At 43.5% G+C, this 23,199-nt stretch overlaps 1 protein-coding gene across 2 annotated transcripts in view; it reads right to left on the bottom strand.

The window, feature by feature from the left end:
* The window catches only part of LOC144823680 (E3 ubiquitin-protein ligase TRIM39-like), a 137,331-nt gene that overhangs the window by 39,243 nt on the left and 74,889 nt on the right, over nt 1–23,199 (bottom strand). Inside the window, exons 4-7 of one of the 2 annotated variants that reach the window (XM_078682416.1) lie at nt 22,695–22,717; nt 8,594–8,709; nt 5,830–5,850; nt 5,659–5,740 (exon numbers count right to left, since the gene is read on the bottom strand). In XM_078682416.1, the coding sequence (XP_078538542.1) occupies nt 5,659–5,740; nt 5,830–5,850; nt 8,594–8,709; nt 22,695–22,717 (242 nt within the window). The remainder of the gene's footprint in view (nt 1–5,658; nt 5,741–5,829; nt 5,851–8,593; nt 8,710–22,694; nt 22,718–23,199) is intronic. The other variant, XM_078682406.1, reaches the window with a different exon arrangement.

Raw genomic sequence — 23,199 nt, forward strand, 5'->3', positions numbered from 1 at the left:
TATGAATAGACTTGTTGGTTTGCCTGTGGATTATTAGAGTCTCATTTTGCTTGATCAGGTTGGGGTTCCGTCAGTGGCGAGGGGCAACTAGGAACTGTTGGTGTAGATAATTTTATACCCCAAGCTATATTGTTTGGAACTATTTAATATTAACGGTGTTGCCTCAGCCGACTGCCAGGTGGTTAGTGTTTGTTCTTTGGCATCTTTTTGGCTTGGGGTAAGGAACTGGACTGCCAACAAGTCGGCCGTGCTTATCAGAGTTAGATCTGGGATTTCCGTCATGAGCCATAGTATGTTACTTCTGTTGAAGATATCATGTCTTCCGTGCGATTCGTATTCCGGAGTACAAATTATCTGCTGCTAAGTGCAGTTGGACTTTGGTGCATATCTTAAGTGTTCCCTGGCAGTGCAGTCCATTGAAACAGAGTTTGTCTGGTTTATAATGTGGAATCTTAATTGGGGTTGTAGTTGCCTGTCATTTTTACCCGGATTCTGGAGGGCTGCGTGAATTATGGAAGCCTCCAGAAGTCCTGAACAGTTACTCTCTTTTATTTTGTGCAGCTGAGAGCCCAGAATGTGGTCTGGGCTAGTTAGATCTTCTGCTATTGTTAACTGTATTTTTACATTCTTAACTGACATAGTACGTTCTATTAGTCCGGTCCAGCTTTTTTGAACTAGAAGCAATGGTTGATGGGTTGGTGAGTAATGTGAGCCTGAAGGGGCCTGGATGAGCCATTTCTTATTTCCTCCATGCCAGTATGCGTTTTGATGTCTTGTGTAAGCAAGCTCACTATGTTTGCCGACTTATATGTTTCCATTTCAGCTTGGGTGTTGTCACGGGCCGTATCATTAGTGTCGCTGGCTTGTTATTTATGAAGTCTTGATACTTCTGTGTTTGTTCCTACGAACCCCTAGTTTATGTCAGTTTGGGAGGCAAGCTGAGTAGAAGGTGTTGGCGAGGAAGAACACTTCTCTGTGAGTTTCGTATTGTGTGGTGAAAATTGGGTATAGTTTGGGTATACCATCATTCTTGTGCTCCCTAATTTTATTTCTTGCTTTTCTTTCACTCTTCTTTTGTCTTCTAGATTGCAACTATGATTTTGGTTGCCCTGGAGGGACCTTCAGTTTAACCATTTGCTCTGCATCTGTTTGATCGACCGTTTCTGTGAAAGATGACTGGCTGGAGTTGTTCATTCCTGACGCGTTGGTTGGTGCTGCTGTTAAAAGCTGCTCTTTTAAAGTTGGGCCGGTATGGATTTTGTCCATGAGCTGACTCACAAAGGGTTTGTTAAGGCGGAGTATCTGTTTCAGCAAGTTTGGGAAAAAGCTTAGCTTGTCTAATATTGGGCCGAATGTGCATGCGGGTACCTCTGGGGAGTATGTGGATTGCGGTCCTGTTATTAGATTGGTTAGATTGTCCATTTTTGATTTTTTTCCGGCAATATGCTGCTCTGTAAGAGTGCTTACAGAACAGCACTAACAAAATTCAATAAACTCAAACGCCACACTTTTAGGGCCTTTGTTGCTGATCAAATTATATCTTCCAACAACTCTTCAAAAGAAGGTTTTAGGATTGTTCAGGGCTTCATCAAACTAGAGGCCTTGAAAAAAAACATAGCGCCTTCAGCCACCCTGTGTGAGGATCTTTCCAGCTTCTTTCAGGAAAAAATTCAGGCAATATACTCTGCGTTCACTCCGTCAGGTGCTCTAACCCTGCCCCCACCTGGCTTTCACTGCTCAGACGCCTTGTCTGAATTTCCTCAGTTCAGCTCTGAAGCGTCCCTTAAAGAAATGATCAAAGTCAAATCCGGATCTCCGATCGACCCATGCCCAGAAAAATGTTTAACTCTACTCGCCCCGTTACTCAATCCCTCACTCAACCAGATCTGGAATGCATCCTTAAAAGGCATCTATCCGTCTATTTGGAAAACCGCATTGGTCCAGCCAATTCTTAGGAAAGAAGATGCGGACCCAGCAGAATTAAAAAATGTCAGGTCTCTCTCCCTCTTGCCAGCGCTGGGCAAGATCCTGGAGAAGGAAGTGCAGAGACAACTGTTTGCAAATCTTGAATCTTACAACTTCCTCTATGACTATCAATCAGGATTTAGGTCAGGTTACAGCACAGAGACCGCTCTGCTTGAGGTGGCAGAAATGATACGTGGAACCTTGGATGATGGCAACTGTGCAATTTTAGTGCTGTTGAACTTGTCCGCAGCATTTGCCACAATATCACACAAGATCCTCCTGGAGAGACTTGAGCAGATGGGAGCAAGGGATACAGTCTTAACCTGGTTCCGCTCCTTTCTTGAGGGTCACTTCCAGAAAATCCTTCTACGCCCATATGTCTCCTCTGCTCACTCTCTTATCTGCGGAGTCCCTCAGAGATCTGCCCTAAGCCTGATCCTTTTTAGGTCTAGCTAGAGCCAGTGCATGTGCTACTCTGGCGTGAAATTTAGTAGCTGGTTTTAAAAGTGCTACCCATGCCGGCCACCAGCTTGCTATTACGTGCACAAGCGCTGCCATCTGGCTTGCTCTAATGGCTCATTAAGCCTGACAGTGCGCGCGTGATTCCCCTCCCCTCCCCTACCCCCTCCCAGTCAGCTCTTCATTTTCCTTTCAATTTTGTGCCCCCTCCCCTACCTCCTCCCACTTCCTCCTCGTCAGCTCTTCACGCGGCCATTGCTTGTTTTTCTTTCAACGCAGGTTTGTATTTGCCCCTCAAAGCAAAGACTCGTCTACTGAGAGCAGCAGGCAACACCGACTACCGATTACAAATGACAGTCACCCATTGCCCGAGCTGTGAACTCCCTCTACCGGTATTTTAAACGTCCCGTTTTTTTCCTTAAAGCGTACAAAGCTCATTGTCTTTTTTCTGCTCAGTTTCAGTGTACGTACTTTCTCGCTAAGCCGTTCCAGATGCTGCTTCGGTATCATTACGAAGTGCTATTTCATGGTCCCCATCTGCTCTTTATTTGAAGACGTTGTTCGCTTTTATTTCATGGCACTCTTCTGCTTGCTCTCTTAGTTTTACATGCAAAATATTTCCTTCAGTGCCAGGGACTAGTATGGTAATGTGTGCTATGTGAAACAATACTTTTGCTTTCAGTCAATGTTATTTTTAAATTGTGGCCAACCTGCAACCCCCACCCCCACACCCTCCCCCCGCCAGTCCATCCAAAAACGTTCTATTAAAACCTTAATGGTTACCAAATGGGCACTAACAGTAAACAAGCATTGGCATAGCCAATAGGTCTTGCTTTTGAGACCTTATAAGTATTTAGTTATGCAGCACAATATCATGGTGCAACAACAAAACAATTGCCAATACTGAGAATAACTCCTAGAAATTCTTTTCAAAAGACTTTACGAACAAAACATAAAAGTCTGCTTTTTAAATTGCACCATCCAATGATTTATTCAACTTTTTTTGCCTTCATTATTTTTGCAAAAAACGTTATTTTTTTGTGCATAACAATACATACAAAATATTTGAAACAGACTATATACAAAAAGATAAATACATTACAATCAAAACGTCATTCAATCGTCACACCCACACAACTATCCTCTTCCACAAATTTGGCTAGAACCATCCAAACCTCATTCATACATCAACCAACCATACTACATGAAGGTCCCAGTGGCAACACAAAAGAAGAGTAAAACATAAACTCAAGAACAACAAATTTCTCAAGTTTGTATGTCTTCCAACATGATCGAAATCAAAGATTTGCCCTTCTATTTACAAACTTAGGTCTTCAGGGTCAATACCCTCTTGCGTAACTGAAGTGTGTCAGTGTCCCCATACCGGCAGAAGTCCGAGACCGGCAGTGTTTAGGAGGACGCGTTTGTACCATCGCTTTCAAGCGCTTGTATTAGAACAACACGCAACGTAAGCTGCACAGCTTGGAGGCAGGAGGAAGCGTTCCGGGGATCCTGTTGCCCACCCAGATATGACACAAGCAAACTGAGGACACTGACACACTTCAGTTCCGCAAGAGGGTATTGACCCTGAAGACCTAAGAGTCTTTTTGGTCCTGAGGAGAACCCCATTAATTCTCGGGTTCGAAACGCGTCGACCTGGTCCCAGGTCACATAGAATAAGTTTGTAAAAGAATTTCTAGGAGTTATTCTCAGTATTGGCACTTGTTTTGTTCTATAAACACTTATAAGGTCCCAAAGGCGAGACCTATTGGCTATGACAATGCCTGTTAATATTTATCTTGCCCCACTTGCCTCATTAGTCGAGCAATGCTGTGGTCTTGTATGCGGACGACACCCAGCTGGTGTTCTCTTTTAGGGATCACTCTGAGGCTGCTTTCACCAACTTCAAACAGTGTCTGATTAACAGGTCATCCAGGATTACTGACAACTGTTTAAAGCTAAATACGGATAAAACAGAAGTTCTGTTTTTTAATCAGCCATCTCCTCCTAGAGCTGACCTCTGGTGGCCAATTAACTCAATCCTCCTCCTCTTCCAGTCCCATGGGCTAGAAATCTAGGGTTTAAATTTGACTACATCCTATCAGGGAAAGCCCAAATATGCCTAGTTTCATCCCCATGCTTCTGGAATCTGAAAACCCCGAGGAGATTCCTTCATCTCCAACCAATGGATTGTAGGAAAACAGTGGTTTATGCACTGATCACCTCACAGCTAGATTATGCCAAGTGTCTATATTTAGGTCTCCCAGCCTACCTGATTAGAAAATTGCAGGTCATTCAGAATGCGGCCGCCTGGCTCATCGGAAATGTGCCACTCCGCCACCACATTTCTCCACACTTGCGCAGCCTGCATTGGCTGCCTGTTAAAAGGAGAATTGAGTTTAAGGCTCTGACCCTTGCTTACAGTGCTACCAGAGATACTGGTCCCCAATACTTGAAGCTCAGACTTCCCAAATACATTTAGATTAGGACTCTGAGGTCGAATCACCAGGAACTCTTAGCCATTCCCTGCTTCAGAAAAGCCAGGCTGGGTGGTCGATCGTTTGTTCTTAAAACCGTCTCTCTCGGAACTCCATGCTGGAGCCCCTACGAAAGGCCAACTCAGAGCCAGTATTTCGAAAGACTCTAAAGACCTGGCTTTTCGGCTTACCTTAGAACTACCCCCATCAGGTACTACCACTCTGCACCCGTTGTCAGCACCAGGACACCCCTGTTGGAGGTAGCCATGCGCTCTACAAGATGGAATAATAATGTACCCTTGCTACCGAACTGCGGGACCGGAGAGGACTAGATTAGGTAAGTATGTTTTTATTTTTTTTATTTATGGTACTTTTTTATTTATTTCTACAAACTGGGAGGCAGTGTGAAAAATAGTTATCAGGCAGACACCCAATGTTTTCACTGCAGAGGTGCTCTGTTATGATGAAGGCTGCTGCCAGTATGCTGAACACTGCTGACAGTGTACAACAATCTGAGATCAGACATTTCGTACTTATCCTCAGTGACATTCACATTATTGAGGCTTTATGATATCAGCATAGGAAATAAATGTTCAATTTTTTCACTACATAGGTCCTTTGGTATGCGCACAAAACTGACAATGTCTAATAATAAGGTTAGGTTGATATCATTTGCTTTCCTCACAGAGATGCTATGATAGGTAGGCTGCACATTGCTGAAAGCATGTCATATGAGAAGAGGTATGGCACTCTGTACCTCACAGTATGGATGCTCCGACATCTGCCTTTGCATAGAGTATATATTAACTCACCAGCAAATCTCTGTGCTTTTCTCCATTCTGAAAGAAAGAGACAAAAATACAGTCAATAAATGAAACAAAATGAACACACAGAAATGTGTAAAATAATCACTAGTAGGTTAACTTACCCAGTTCTGTTATAAAGGATTCTGGTATAAAAATAAACAAATATGTTAGCACATATATTATGTAATGTGATGCAATCCTAATCTATGTAATCATAAAATATATTTTCTAGTTACATCTCCACATTTATTGTTCTTTGACACCCTTTTTTCGATAGTTGTGCCTTTGAGGACATCATAAAATAGGCGCTTTAATTGTAGGCTCATAAAAGTAGAATACATATATCCTTTTATACTGGTACATATAGAGGGGTTAGATGTGCTATCATATGGCGCCTGGATACCCTCTCAAGTACATGGACACCCTCGTGGGTGATTTTTGGGCTCTACAAATCAACATAAAGTAACTTAACATAAATTAACAAGTTTACTATGAATACTAGATATTTCTTACAAGATGCATGCATTTCCACAAAAGGTAAATATTTGCATAGGGTTTCACTATTGTCTCATACAATGGAGGGCTTTTTAAAGATTCTGATATAACTTAACTGAAAAGAAGATTTTATACAGGCTGCATATATAGCTTCCTGGGGGCCTAGAGCATGACTGCAGTGCCTCTTCAGTTGTTTATTAAGGTGCACAACTAAGTCCCTGGCTAGATGGAAAAGGCCACTACTGGCTGAGTTAAGGAAGGTCGAGCAATCGAACAAAGACATTGTTTGGTATGTGATGCCAATCTGTCAGGTTCTTCCTACATGAGGGGCGCCTTATTAAATGCCTACGATAGAGAACCGCTAGTGGATCTCTACAAGGGAAAATCAATGCTGCTTCAATGTGACCCTTTGTGTATAACCTAGACTAGTTCTAAGGAGAAGTCAAATGAGCATTAACTAATCATTGTGCCATGTCTTAGAATGAATCTATGGATTTCAATCTTGTATGTAAACTCGCTGGAAGCAAGACCTTAGTCTTTTTTTACGGTTTCACCTGCACTATGGCTCTAAGGCATGGATGCCCAACAGTGACACAAGAACACAGGATGATATAAGTACTGACAATGAAAATGTGTCCTATTTACCTCAATCATTTTAAATTAATTTCACATGGTTCTTTTGAACTTCAAACATTGATGCAGCCCTCTGAGACCAGTGTTGGGCACAATGTTCTCGGGAAGAGGTGTCCAGCATAGGTTCAGAAGGGCCAGATCCAAGGCAGGTGATATGTAAATACATTCTACTGAGATTCATCGTATTTAAATGTTTTTACGTGGTTATTCCGAAAATTTGCACCTTCTGGACCTACATTTCACCCCAATGTTCTAGGATATATTAGCATATGGACTGATGACAAAATAGAGTTTAGTTGGTTGACTCAGTTTATACTAAGTCCAGCTAAAGAAGTACTTTTTAACCCCTTGCATGCTCATGACGGAACGGTTCCGTCATCAGCGTCGGTGCTCCGGTGCTGATGACGGAACATTTCCGTCATGAGCCAATACGGTTTTAAACCCTTCAGCACTGCAGCGAAATTCGCGCAGCGCTGAAGGGGTTAATCTACCCAACAGCTATAAGCTGGGAATTTAGAGACCCCCACCTTCCCATAAAAGGTCAAGTGATGTCAACCTAACCAGAGTGTGGGCCAAGATACTGCTCCAACTTTGGTACCTATCAAGGGATGCAAGCATGAGGTCTTCAGATCTAGACATCCATCTGATGATTGCTTAGAAAAGAAACAGCCTATTGGATCAGCCAGTGATCATTCGGTACATGAGGGTTTGTCAGACTGTGGAGATATGGAGTTTATCGCTCTGTTGATAAGGTGATATTCGCATGTGAGTCATGTAGCCTAGTTCAAATCAATGGTCAATCTGCACACAGATGCAAATCATGACTCAGAGAAATATAGATTATTCTCTATCCTCACACACCTTACTCTTATATTGAGGATGTAATGGACTTGGTACTAAAACCTCAATGTTCCTTTATAATACATCTGAACAATTGCTGATGGTTGCTGGAGGCTATGACTAGAAGTTGGTGACAAACGTTCATTAGTGTGCCAACTCATGAAGAGATGTCCTGATGTTTATGCACTTGTCCTCTATGATCCTATATCCAACTTCACATTTTTAGTCAAAGTACTGAAGAAGGAGATTTTCACCAAGTAAGACGGTTATTACTTCACAACTACCTTGTCTATTTTAGGAGATGGCCATGAAGCAGAGTCGGCCTTAATCTGTGTGGTAGATTTGTTCCCCAGTCTATCAATGTCTGCTGTATTTAGTTGTTTTTATTTGAACCTATCAACATCCTTTGATACTATCGATAATCAGGTGCAGTTCTGATAGCAGTGAAATCTAAAAGGCATCAAGGAAACTATCTTTTCATGTGTCTCCAAACTTCATTAGGGTTAGAACACAATCACTGTCTAGAAATCCTGTATATTGCATAGGGGAACACTCTGTTTCAGTCCCACAGAATATGTTGCTTTTGCCCATGAGATTTACAGTCATTGTTTGACTTCTGGGTTATCTTAATTAAGAGTACCATCTATCTTGGCATCCCCATGCTAATGACAGTCATGGTCTTTCAAAGTCAGACCTGCCCTTGTCTGTCAAACAAATGTGCAACAAGTCAATTTTAACATGACAGAGCTGATGATCAGAGGTTCAATTAATTGTTAAAGATTAAAATAAGGAAAATCTGATACCAGTAAGAGTATCATTAAGATAGGCAGGTAGGCCATCAAGTCTTTGTTTTGTAAACAAGAGAGACATCATTACTGATTCGTGTGTGCCTTTGCACACAAAAAACGACCATTTTACCTCTGGCCCTTAACAATGTCTTCTTTAGGTTGGGATAGTGCTGGTAGAAGCTCTTCAGATTCTTTTCCTGTTCAGGAGAATCTTCTTCTGACCTCAGAGTTCTGAAATGTTCACACCTGGAGAAGAATCAGTGAAGTTTAGGCACTCATTCTAAGTAATGTGAGCACAATGCATCAGTAATCCTGCACCTGAAATTACTAATACCATGGGTTACAGTAATCCAAGATGCATGAGTAGTGCAGTATTTCAAATAGTTCTATTAGGAATGTGGAATAAGTGTAGAAATTAGTGTTTGGAATCTGCAGTCTGATAAATTGTTCCTTCACATATCTCTGCACAAGGAAGTAATCTCTAGTTATGGTATTTCCAGAAAACGGTTTAAGTTGGAGTAGGATGTTTCTTTGGGTGGTGCGTGCTGCAGCGTCAAGTTCTAAGAGAGGAACTGACACAGTCATTGGAAAATTGGTTGGGGACAAGGCTGACTGTAATATTAATGGATAGCTTTGGACTTCCAAAGAAGGCAATGGCCTCTACTGTGAAAAGAAGGAGATACCATTGAGGTAAAAATGGAAAAAAGACATCTGCTGCTGGAAAAATGCAAAAATTAAGGTGAATAGTTTCCTGTCAGAGAAAATAGAGACATCTGGGGAAAAATAATTGCACAGAAGGCTCTCCTTGCGGAGACACTATATAACTCCATGAGTTACAGGTGGACAGGCTGGGTATTTGGTTGCTAAAATGAGAGCGCACTGAGGTTAAATATTTGAAAGGAAGGGATTTATGTTGTATGCCTGAAAATCATTGCAATGGAGATGACTAAATTGTGAGTATTCAGAATGGGAGTTACAGAGCAATTCATGAGGTCAGTCCTTAATTATTGCTTGTGAAGACGTTGGTTTTTAACTCTCTGCATTCTCCGTATACCCGCATGCCTGGACGCTAAAATTTTAACCATTGGAACCTTGTTCCTCCCCCGTTTCTAAAATTTTAAAAATTGTGCTGTGCTTTTGGCAACATTTTTATTTTTGCGATTCTCTCTGTAATGAGGGTGGACTGCACCCTTTAAACATGGCGCCCTCCTTTTCTTGCTCCTAAACGCGGGTTAGAGGAAGGATTCTGCCGGCTTCCAGGAACCCCCTCCCGCGCTGACCGGCCGCTATTTAAACGACTGGATGCAAGCACGCAGCGAGGTCAGTCCTTAATTATTGCTTGTGAAGATGTTTGTTTTTAACTCTCTGCATTCTCCGTATACCCGCATACCTGCACGTTAAAATCTTAACCATTGGAACCTTGTTCCTCCCCCGTTTCGAAAATTGTAAAAATTGTGCTGTGCTTTTGGCAACATTTTTATTTTTGCGATTCTCTCTGTAATCAGGGTGGACTGCACCCTTTAAACATGGCGCCCTCCTCTTCTCGCTCCTAAACGCGGGTTAGAGGAAGGACTCTGCCGACTTCCAGGACGCCCCTCCCGCGCTGACCGGCCGCTATTTAAACGATCGGATGCAAGCGCGCAGCGCGCGCGCCAGAGGCAAGCCAGTCTGCGCCCTGGAGTGCCCAGCGGCCAGAAACTCTGCTCAAGGTGAGGCCGAAATATACAAACCACTCTCATATTCAGCTAATGACTTATGCCAGATTAGAGGTAATCCTTCTACTTGTTTGCCTCTTGACCTTTTAGCCACAGACTCGGTGAAATGTTTATTTTGTAATTTTGCATTTAGCCATGACATTGTTAAATGTCATACGGATCCCCTTATACATAATGTGCCTTCTGTGCTACCAATTCCATCCTACAAGTTCTGGAGCATCAACTGCCGCTCTTTGTAAAAAAATAGAGATCACATCTTTGATCTACTAAACTCCGCTCAGCCAGATGCTCTGTTTCTAACAGAAACCTGGCTTCACACTAGTTCTGGGCAGGATGTTGCTAGTGCTCTGCCACCTGGCTATGTTATTGCCAGAAGATATAGAGACACTGGGGAAGGCGGCGGGATTGCGATCATTTTTAAGGTCACTTATTTCTGTCAATTGGAAGCCCTTCCATTTCCTGATTGTGAAGCCGCCTTGTTCAAACTAGCGGTCTCTCCCCAACTGACACTATCGGGAATGCTTATTTACCGCCCCCCCCCGACAAACCCACCCAGTGGCTATCATCGTTTGCTGAGCGAGTAGCTCCATTTGCCTTGAAGTCAGCCAATTTTACTATCTTGGGGATTTGAACCTCCATTTAGAAGACACCCAAAATAGTTTAAGTAAAATGTTTTTATCTGACTGTGAGGCCATTAATTTAACCTTACGCAATCAAGGTCCTACACAACAGGCTGGTCACTTACTTGATCCTATTATTTGTAATATCTCGCTTGATTGCAGTGTCCCTGCTCTTCCCCTTGACTGGTCAGATCATTTTGCCATTCATTTTAGTCTGGTTGCAGAAAGCGCTAAGGAATCGACTTTTCCTGGCGCTATGGGTAGCTATAGAGCATGGACCAAGCTGAATATCCCTGCGTTTAATGCCTCACTTTCTGCTAATCGTCCAGACACTAAACTTATGTGTTCTTCTTTGAACCTGGAAGTATCCCGCTGGCTGACCTCTAATATTAATCATCACCTGCCTTTATGTTCTAGACGATACAATACACATCTTCCTCCAGCTCCATGGTACTCGGACGATCTGAAAAGACTGAAGTCCGAATGTAAACATCAGGAGAGATCCTGGAGAAAAACATATGCCTTAAGCGACAAATTGATTTACAGATCAGCGCTCAGGCAGTACCATCGTGCCTGTAGAAAGGCGAAAGCCATCTATGTTTCGGAATCCATTAACAGCGCCACAAACAGGCCGAGAGCTCCTTTTTCAATGGTGAAGAAATTAGCAGGCTCTAATACCTCTCCCACCCCTCCTATTCTGGGGGAAATCCAATGCAACGAAATCGCTGACTTTTTTATATCTAAAGTCGAAACGATCTATAACTCTCTCTCTCTCATCCGCTCATTCTTGGACACATCCTGAGCCTCCCTCTTTGGGAGAACATGGATCCCCATCTCCTGTGGTACAGATCTCTGAGTGGCCCTTGTTAGATCAGAGTTCGTTCTTCGATTGCTTGGCTAAGGTGAACTCAGGCTCTCCTCTGGACCCAATTCCTATTGATATTCTCTGACAGTTATCTCCCGACCTACTCTTGGTCATTCAAGAGCTCCTGAATTCTTCATTACGGGAATCTACTGTCCCTGAAGAGTGGGAGAGAGCTATGGTGGTCTCACTTTTTAAACAAGCATTGGCATAGCCAATAGGTCTCGCATTTGGGACCTTAAAAGTGTTTAGCCATGCAACAGTTGGTGTTGTTGCACCAAGGATATTCTGCTGCATAACTAAATACTTATAGGGTCCAAAAAGCGAGACCTATTGGCTATGCCAATGCTTGTTTACTTTTATGTTAGCGAATACAATACCTAACCAAAAGTGTGAACGCACACAGTGCTCCAAAATGATAATCATGGAAAAGCCCAACTGCAAAGCTGGAGTTTGGAACCACAATCCAAAACTCACCACTGCCTTTTCTTTTCACAAGGCCCCTGTGGGCTTCCCGTTCATTGGTGAAGGGGGTGTGATATTATAGCGCCACTGGTGTGTGCAGAGCTTGCCTTTGTGTCGGCCTGCTCCAATTAAAGGGAGAAGGTGTTGGCTTCCCCCAGTCACACCCAAGGGCACTTTTGGTGGCCCTGCGATAAAAGTGACAGCACTTTGAAGGAGCACTTTAGCAGGCTGGTGAGACTTCTTCCTAATTCATTTGCCCCCACCCCTCCCCTCCCCCCTTAATTGCTGATCACCCTCTAAGCTTCGGCGCTTCCTTACCGGGGGAGGCTGGTAATGCTGATCTCAGGGGTCCCAGCTGGGAATCCTAGCCTTGTTTGTGGAAGGAAGCGCCGCCTGCGCTTATCTGATGCTTCGAGGCCCCTGCGTCTGTCTAGGCGGCCGATAGCGTTCTACGTCTCCGAGGCCCCTTCGGAGATGTTGCTGGCAACATTAAAGTTTAAGAAGCAAAGAAAGACACGCAATCCTTCCCTAAACACCGGCCCCCTCCCCATGCCCCCACCGACCCCTCCCCCGTCGTTTCACTATCGGTCATGTTTTTATTTATTTATTTATTTATGCATTTTTATATAGCGCGGACTTTACCCGAAGGTGTCAGAGCGCTTCACAAAAGGAACAGAAATGAAACATAATGAGAAACATTACAAAAGAACAGATTACAAAAGCATACGTTACGTTACATAAGGTAATAGTGACAATTGTGAGCAAACAAAATACATGAGGTAGTAAAAATTGTGAGCAACCATATGAGCATCTTGACTACAAGTGCCAGAATTCATTGCAGAGTTAAATAAAATCCCATGACTACAACACGGTGTCCTTGATGACAGGGGGTCATCTGGTTAGTGGCCCTTTCTTCTAATGACAGACATGTTCTTTAAACAACCCAATGTGACCTTTCCCCAAAAAACCTAATTATGTGTCCAATTGTCGGAACAGGATTTGGAATGCTCTGGCGCTGGCTGCATTAAGGGGGCAGGGAGGCGGAGTTCCCGGAGTCAGCAGGGGTGCGAATCTGTTTGCAATCTGAGGTACAATGTCTGCTGCATTCGGACAGCCAATCAGCAAATGATGCAAGGGAGGAGTAAGTATTGAAGAGGCATTGTCGCCTTATTAAGGGAAATAAATAGGTTGGGTGCAAAAAAACACTATTGTAGTGAAAGTAAATAAAGAGCGTTCTGGGCGAAGCACTAATGCGATTTAAAAGTAACGCTTTTGCGGGAAATAAATAGGTTGGGTGCAAAAAAACACTATTGTAGTGAAAGTAAATAAAGAGCGTTCTGGGCGAAGCACTAATGCGATTTAAAAGTAACGCTTTTGCTGCACTGTATTATCCGAGCTTCAACATAGCATCCGTCAATGGCTTGAATGCGACTTCCATTACCATTACATTCTCTCTTTTTTGTTTGCTGATATCATACATATTAATAAGGAATGCGTGTTTTACGTTGGATTGGCAAAAAAGTATGTCATTTGGAAGAAAAAGTAAAGCGTGAGCAGGAGGGGGCAAAGGGAGAGAAAGAGAGAGAGAGCAGAGAGAGAGAAAAGTAAAGCGCGAGCCAGAGAGAGACAAGGGCGTGAACAGGGATGTAATTAGGGGGGAGGAGGGACGGAACTGAAGTGCTGGTGGGCAGAAAGGACGGCCGTGGGAGGCGGATTAGGGAGATGCGCGTGCTTGTGTGGTCACGTGACCCGCTTTTGTGGCCACGTGACCTCACATGCACTGTGAAGAAACGAAGGTGTCAGAGCGCTTCACAAAAGGAACAGAAATGAAACATAATGAGAAACATTACAAAAGAACAGATTACAAAAGCATACGTTACGTTACATAAGGTAATAGTGACAATTGTGAGCAAACAAAATACATGAGGTAGTAAAAATTGTGAGCAACCATATGAGCATCTTGACTACAAGTCCCAGAATTCATTGCAGAGTTAAATAAAATCCCATGACTACAACACGGTGTCCTTGATGACAGGGAGTCATCTAGTTAGTGGCCCTTTCTTCTAATGACAGACATGTTCTTTAAACAACCCAATGTGACCTTTCCCCAAAAAACCGAGTGTTTCTCTAATTATGTGTCCTATTGTCGGAACAGGATTTGGAATGCTCTGGCGCTGGCTGCATTAAGGGGGCAGGGAGGCGGAGTTCCCGGAGTCAGCAGAGGTGCGAATCTGTTTGCAATCTGAGGTACAATGTCTGCTGCATTCGGACAGCCAATCAGCAAATGATGCAAGGGAGGAGTAAGTATTGAAGAGGCATTGTCGCCTTATTAAGGGAAATAAATAGGTTGGGTGCAAAAAAACACTATTGTAGTGAAAGTAAATAAAGAGCGTTCTGGGCGAAGCACTAATGCGATTTAAAAGTAACGCTTTTGCGGGAAATAAATAGGTTGGGTGCAAAAAAACACTATTGTAGTGAAAGTAAATAAAGAGCGTTCTGGGCGAAGCACTAATGCGATTTAAAAGTAACGCTTTTGCTGCACTGTATTATCCGAGCTTCAACATAGCATCCGTCAATGGCTTGAATGGGACTTCCATTACCATTACATTCTCTCTTTTTTGTTTGCTGATATCATACATATTAATAAGGAATGCGTGTTTTACGTTGGATTGGCAAAAAAGTATGTCATTTGGAAGAAAAAGTAAAGCGTGAGCAGGAGGGGGCAAAGGGAGAGAAAGAGAGCAGAGAGAGAGAAAAGTAAAGCGCGAGCCAGAGAGAGACAAGGGCGTGAACAGGGATGTAATTAGGGGGGAGGAGGGACGGAACTGAAGTGCTGGTGGGCAGAAAGGACGGCCGTGGGAGGCGGATTAGGTGTAGTGAAAGTAAATAAAGAGCGTTCTGGGCGAAGCACTAATGCGATTTAAAAGTAACGCTTTTGCGGGAAATAAATAGGTTGGGTGCAAAAAAACACTATTGTAGTGAAAGTAAATAAAGAGCGTTCTGGGCGAAGCACTAATGCGATTTAAAAGTAACGCTTTTGCTGCACTGTATTATCCGAGCTTCAACATAGCATCCGTCAATGGCTTGAATGCGACTTCCATTACCATTACATTCTCTCTTTTTTGTTTGCTGATATCATACATATTAATAAGGAATGCGTGTTTTACGTTGGATTGGCAAAAAAGTATGTCATTTGGAAGAAAAAGTAAAGCGTGAGCAGGAGGGGGCAAAGGGAGAGAGAGCAGAGAGAGAGAGCAGAGAGAGAGAAAAGTAAAGCGCGAGCCAGAGAGAGACAAGGGCGTGAACAGGGATGTAATTAGGGGGGAGGAGGGACGGAACTGAAGTGCTGGTGGGCAGAAAGGACGGCCGTGGGAGGCGGATTAGGGAGATGCGCGTGCTTGTGTGGTCACGTGACCCGCTTTTGTGGCCACGTGACCTCACATGCACTGTGAAGAAACGCCAGTGGTTTCACGAGTCGGATCAAGCACTTGAATTCGATCCTATCCATTCCTGCGGAATGGGACAAGCTCGACCTAAAAACCTGGCGCAGACCCCAAGACGCTTTCGAATTTTCGGCCTATATCTTTGCTGCCTATGTTTTCAAAGATCTTGGAGAGGCACATCAACATACATCTTACCTCTCATTTGGAGACTACAGGATTCTTACACCAGTCCCAGTCGGAGTTTCGCACCCATTTCGCCACTGAGACCACCCTCTTGGGGGTTACCGAGAACTTGCGTTCTTGCCTTGATCAGGGCGAAACCACGGCGCTTATTCTTCTAGATTTAGGCGCCGCATTTGATACAGTTTCGCACCCTGCACTTCTGAAAGCACTGAAGGCGGCTGGGGTGGCCGGACCTGCATTGGCTTGGTTGGCCTCTTTTCTGAGTTTTCGATCACTTCAGGTTGTTTCTTCCAACTTTTCTTCTTGCGTCCGATCGGCTGCGCATGGGGTGCCTCAGGGTTCCTCACTGAGCCCTATGCTCTTTAATATCTATGTGAGGCCCCTGGCTACCATCGTGGAAAATGCTGGTCTTTCCCTTTACTCATACGCAGATGATACTCAAATTATCTTCTCTCTTTCTTCGGCCAAGCTGTGTTCCCCGTCCGCTCTCAAACAGGGTCTTAGTCGAGTGGCGGAGTGGATGCAGACAAACCTCTTAAAACTGAATGGGGACAAGACGGAGGTGGTTATTTTGGGCAAGCATAAACATCTCTGGGGCCCCCAACATTGGCCCTCTACCCCTTCCTGTTGCGCAGGTACGAAACCTTGGTTTTGTTTTGGATGATTCGCTCTCCATGCGGCAACAAGTGGTTAGAGTGGCAGCCACCTGTTTTACCATCTTAGGGTGGCTTCGGAAAAACCTCTGGATGCTTCCTGACTCTACCAAGCGCACTGTAGTCCAGGCCCTGGTCATCTCTCGCCTGGACTATGGCAATGTGCTTTACCTTGGAGGAACTCAGGAGATCCAGAGGAAACTCCAGCTTGTTCAAAATTCTGCTGCCCGTCTCTTATGCAAGGTCCCATGGAGATCCTCCATCTCTCCATATCTCAAAGACTTACACTGGCTCCGCATTGAAAGCCGAGTCAAATTTAAGGCCCTTTGCTTTATGTATAAGATTAAGCAGGGGTCAGCACCGGCCTATCTCCAGTCTCTCGTCCAACAATATGTTCCTTCCCGTCCTCTCAGATCTTCATCTCAAGGGAATTATTTGATTCCACATTTTAAATTGATGCGAATGGGCGGACGCTCCTTCTCCTGTCTGGCTCCAAAACTGTCGAATTCTCTTCCAGCTGCATTGAAATTTGAACCATCCTTGACGAAATTTTGCAGAGACCTGAAGACCTGGCTCTTACCTCAATGATAACTTTGGACTCACTTTTGCGTTACCTCTTGCGGCGCCGGGAGACCCCATTGTGGGTAGCTGTGCTCCTTATAAATGCAATTATAAATAAATAAAATAAATAAATGAGAAATCTCATCTGAAATATAAGTGAGTGGTTTGGTAAATACGGAAAGTATTGACTAAGGAAATGAATGGAAAGTAATTTATTGGGAAAACATTTTGGTAGAGGTTCAGCAAATACTTTAGGAGTTGAAGTCATAAAATCAGATAAATAAAGTAGAAGACATCAGATTTTGGAAAATCTAATTAAAACTTTATATGGTCTCTGTTAAAAAATAACCATGTGTTGTGTAGCATTGCCCCAGATTTTTACCATCTGTAGCTGAACCTGTTCTTTTGGACACAGGACTCAGTGCACTTTACTCTTGCTAACCTGTAATAAAGTTCTTGTGTTCTTCCTTTTTAAACATTATTAAATTAGTATTTACCTAATTGGCACATTTAATTGTAAGTCCCTAGTATAAAGTAAAGCATGTAGCCAGGGCCTGTAATTTAAATGCCAGTAGTCGGCTACAGCACTCACTGTGCCACCCTTTAAGGTAGTGCTGTCAACATGTCTACAGGTCTGCAATTGTAGCCTAGGTAGGCAGATTTTGACACAATTTCGACCTTGCAAATAAATATTTTGCCAGGCCTAAACCTTTCTTTTTAAAACTTACGAGTCACCCCAAGGTAGGCTCCATAGGATGCGGTGCTTGGTATTTAAGAAGTAAGACATGTAAATTTAAGGTTTTACGTGTCTTGGCAGTGAAAAACCTCCAAAGTTGTTTTCACTGTCACAAGTATCTCTTTCCCATAGGGAAAAACTGGGTTTCATTATTACAACTTATAATGCTGGAATATGGCGTGGGAGCAGCTAGAAAAAGGTTCAAATACTTATTTTAATGGTCATTAAAAATCCAATTATGGGGCAGATTCTGATCTAGCTAGGAAAGCCCTTCGTACGACTCCGTTCCGGAGGGCTTTCCTAGTGAATCGCGCTGTGAGAGTCCGACCAAGCGAGTACGATGCATCCATATGTTGACGCTCTCGGTTTGCTCTGATTCAGTTTGAACTCTATGGGAACCTGTATACTGAACGCGTTCACAGGCTCCCATTGCAAAAAGGGGGGAGTGGGAGGGAGGGACCCTGTGGCCGGCACCCCATGGTGCCCACCACACTGTGCATGCTTAGATCGTGGAGACCCATGGGCACTCCCCCGCAACAGATTCGGAGGGCCCCGGGTGAAGGGGGGCCTGCTATGGCCCCCTCAAAAGTCCAATTCCCACAGCCGTTTCGTCTCACTGAGACCGAGTTGATAGGGCTGTCCGAATTGTGCATCATAGTTGCTCGTTCAGAAGCCGGGTTCATTGCACAGTACGATTCGGCTGTAAACCAGTTAGACTGACAGGATCGGGTTCAGAAACGATTCGGTCAAGGCGAACGAGATCTTCGCATCTTCATGGTTGTTCAGAATGGGGGACGACTCGGTCGGAAACATAGGCTCTGAATCAGAGTTGTTCACTCTGGAACCTGTTTGGAGGCCACCCTAGCGGGATCGGAATCGGCCCCTTAGTGACAAAGTTGGATCTTAATTTACTATTTTCAAAATTACACCTTTTAAAAGTTGTCATTTTGCTGCCTAAGCCGAATGTACCTTTCTGCCAGTTTCTATGGTCATCTGACTGGTGAACGGCTCCCCTGTGGCGAGATGTAGATTGCTCCCTGACAATGGACAAAAGATTTGTGTGTGGAGAGGTGTTTACTTTCTTTGACAATGATGTCCTGGCATTATGCCTAGCCCCTTTCTGGGCTTCACAGGATGCCTACCCTGTCACTGGCAGAAGTAGCTCACACCGAGGCCTGCCTCCCTTTGTCGTCCTAGTCAGCTTGCCTCCAAACCCAGTGGGAGTGGGGAGCTGCCCAGAATTGGTTTGGAATGCACACAAAGGAGTGTTTGCCCATGATCATGGCCACACCTGGGGAAGAAGGGTTCTACCATATCAGATTTAGGTAGAGAAGGGCAATTTTGGATAGCTTACAGTTAAATGCACAGGAAGTGGTGCAAAAGTTTCCCCCCCAGGAACGTTCACCCCATTGGTTTTACCCCATTGAACAGGAACTTTCCCTAAGAACAGATGGACACTAAGCATAAAAGTGGCATCCCCACTACCTCTCTCAGAACACTCTTGGACCTGTGAATAATTAGAAGAAGGGCACTCAGCTGGCTGAAGAACCTGAAGGAAGAATTGGACCTGCTTGCAGTGAATCCAGGCCCCCAAAAGGGACTTGGAGGGTTAATTTTCTCACCTACTGTTGAGCTACTGGGACACAAGAAGCTTCCAGAGATCCTTCCAGCAACTACCCAGCTGACCAAGTCCACTTGGACCTGCTCTGGATCCTGCTACTGACCTATGCTAGAGTGAGTCTTGAACCCCAAGTGCTTTCCTGAAGGACCTGAACCCTCTGTTAGGATGAAAGTGAGCTCCTCCTATGGATTCCTGAAACATGGGGCTTCGAAAGTTTTTCCAGCTTTTTGCTTTGAGAACCGATGGGTGACTGGGACCAAACTACCATGCCAAAACTGGCGAAGGTGCATTGCAGCTGGGCCAAAGACTGAGGTGACTCCCTTTACGCACTTTTTTGCAGCAGCAAATCTGATCCAGCAGGACTTTGCAGAGAAGGTGTTAGGGATTTGTTGTAACTTGAATCTTCCTGCTGCTCAGCTAGAGTGCTTGTGAAATAGAATGCTGAGCAGCAGAACAGCTGCTCCTGATGGGGTTACATCATAACTTAATATCTTAATTAATAAAGCTACTTAAGAATCTACAGTTCCAGCTTCGTTTGATTACTTCAGGATTCTATAGTCTTGCCCAGCTGGAAGAACCGAAGCTCCAATAAAGTGACTAAGTCCAAAGATCGAAATCATCACTGGGCAAAGGCGTGAAAAGTATGTGGCCGGCGAGGGACCGCCTCTGGGCACAATATTCTAATTCCTCCTGCTCAGAGTTTTCCCACTAAAAGTTAACAGTTTCACAGAGACCTGGTCCAGCAGCTATCCGATGACTTGGAGCCCTCTTTGGTAACAGCCGGATGCCATGCCCTGATGAGGATTTTTAGACTTCCATCCCAGAGACTTAGGGGCCTATTTATAACCCAGTATGTGTTGGGTTTGCATCACGCTATGTGGTAGATGCGCAACACAAGCCTTAAGTGAGATTGATGAACCCATGCAAGGCTACTTTGCATGGCCCTGAGTGTCTCCATAAATCTGGAGTAAAGCAACGCAGTGCAAATCGATGCATTGTTTTACTCTGCCCTAGGAACTCCCATGGAGTATGATGCATTCCCAGATTAACTAGACTGCTCCTAAAAGATACCCCTTGTAAAGAGGAGAAATATCTTTATTTCTTCTCGTTACTTCCATTCTACAGCACACACAGAAAGAGGAATAAGCCTCTCAGGAATGTTTTTGTACAGAAAGGCGCCCCTTCCTGCACAAAAACAATTGTGCATGTAACGGAGGCACCCATGTACCATGGTGCAAGTGTGCCTGTGTTGGCTCTGTGTTGAGAAAAGGTCGCCATTGCAGGGAAAAGGCTGGAATGTGCCGTATTGAATTAAATATGGTGCAATCTTCCCCATTTCCTGAGACGAAGTGCAGCGCATCAAGGTGATGTGCTGCGCAGAGCTGCACTGTGTGACACGTTCATAAATCTACCCCTAAGTCCGAAGGTAAAACTTTTCACCGGGATGGTCGCTGTATCTGACCTGTGCTCTATTGCAGTTGACCTTAACTTTGTCCCATTCAAGTGCAACCAGATAACCGCAGTTGGCTTTAGCACTTTGTAGTGCTACTTTTGAACCTTAAACTTTAAAAATTCATAAATTCCGGTTCTACTTATTTGATTTTTGTTGTTTTAGTGTCATTTTATTTATTAAAATATTTTCTTTTAAATTGGTTTGGGAATTTTCTTGCATTATGTTTTCACTTTATTAGCATTTAGGTACTGCATAAATACTTTGCCTCTAAGTTTAGCTTTTGTGCCATGTTACCAGAAGTTTAAGCACTGGTTTATTTTAGTGACTTTTGTGGTTCACCTTGACAAGCATTCTGCTTATTATTTGTGGTAGGGTTCTCACAACCTTCAACTAATACTCCAATTTGTTACAGTCCGATTTAGACATTAGTGGTCAAACTGGTTGTAATGACTCCAGTTTTACCATTTTTCAGGGAAAAGAAGCATAACGTGCTAATAATTGTAGTGCCTGTTATGCATGTTCTATCGCCAAATTTTCTATCATTGGTACTGTGTTTAAAACCAGTTCTATGCAGGGGACTTCGAATCCGTGCCAAAATGGATGCGATGAATCATATTTAAATTGTCTCAGCTCTAAAATATCAAAAACATTATGACCATGCATACAGTATAGCATACATGACAACCCTCCCAGATCAAATGGGAGACTACCGATTTCAAGGCTAGTCTCCCGCCTCCTGATTTCTGCTTGCAAACCCCGATTTCTTGGCGGGCTTCAGATGGCAGGTCCTGGTCTTGTGTGACTCGGAAATATGCACTGCCAGTAACTTTCCACTGCAAGCAAGTGCACTGCATCTTTGTCACGCTTTCTCTGCCGACATAGCGACTTCTCAGTGCTCCTGACAGGTTTGGAAAAAACATATTTGATTTTATGAGATCCGATCCTGCAGAATCACACTTGCAAGTCTCCCACATTAAATTAGACTCAATGTAGGCTGCAATAGAAGTCAGTGGGAGAAATACATTCTCCTGATTATTTTTCAAAAATCTCTCACTTTTCGCTTCCAAAATGTTGTCATGTATGATATAAAAGTCAGTCATTTTGTAGGGACATAAAAAAATTAAGTGGTGGACCCAGGTAGATGTTTCAGGGGAAACAGGCCATCAACAACATCTCATGTCCCAATTCTGGAAGTGATATTTAAAGAACTTTGAAATTTAAGTGTGTAATTTAGATCTTGGCGGAGGGGCTACTCTGTCACAGTGGTGACAGATATCCCGTCCGCCAAAATATAAATCCCATACGATATAATGGAAAGGATATTCATCACCATTGTGATGGTGTAACCGGTCCGCCAAAATCTAAATCCGGCCCTAAGTATCTTTTTGTCTTCCTGGTTCTTATTTTTATATTTTTTGTAAAAATTAAGAGGTGTTTTTACATCATATGCTGAGGATCTATAGTAGTTGTCTTTGTCATATACAGATATTGCAAATATTTGCTAAAGATATTTTAGGGAGTTAAGCTACGTAATAATCCTGGTCTACTCTCTAATCTGGGTGAAGGAGACATGTTTGCCAAGAAACACTAAGGTGATCTGAGCACAGTAATACACACACTTTTACAGACATGTGACTATGTAAATCCAAGCAGAAGGAATGAAGGAGACATTCAATAGTAGTACACCGACATGCATTTTACCAGTAGCTCTGGATGGCAAACAAGTAATAGTAGTCTAGTGTGAAGGAAAACTCTAGGTAAAGATAGTTGTGATTTGCTTGATAGCTCAGTTAAGTGTCATCAACAGAGGTGAATAGTGATGCAAAAAAACACAATCTATTGGCTCAGCACTATGTGTTAATTGCCATGCTTCCTAAAGATTTTTTTGGGCTGGAATTCAAATAAGAAGATATTCGTACCTGCTCAAGTTGTTCTTCGCTTCCTAAAGGTTGAGAGAGAAAGGGAAGTAGTAAGTGTGCATGTCAAAGTTAACTCATTAATTATTTGTAATGAACAGTGTGTTAGCTTGAGAACCGTAACTGAAAACAAGGTTCAAGTACATTGCAAAGATATTCAAAGGTAACCAGTACATCAAATTTAAGCAAAATCCTATGGCTGAAAGCAGTCCAGTCACAAGCATTATATTGCTATCCTCCAAACACTCAAAGATAGAACATGAGGAGGCTGCCTCCAAAACTGGGTAGACCTTTTGCTAACGATGCAAGTTTTCTGCAGGGCAGCATCAGAAAAACACTATTACAAACTGGTTCACAGCAGTTTAAATTGCAAAAGCAAACAACACAGCAAAAGAAAAAGCTCCTGGTCCAAATCTCTTAGCAAACCACCTCTTCAAGACAGCTCAAAGACTGATAAATTCAGATTCTGCATTCCCTTTTCACCAACTACGTGGGCTTCCTCAAGTGT

This window comes from Lissotriton helveticus, chromosome 1_1, assembly GCF_964261635.1.
Source record: "Lissotriton helveticus chromosome 1_1, aLisHel1.1, whole genome shotgun sequence".
NCBI lineage: Eukaryota > Metazoa > Chordata > Amphibia > Caudata > Salamandridae > Lissotriton > Lissotriton helveticus.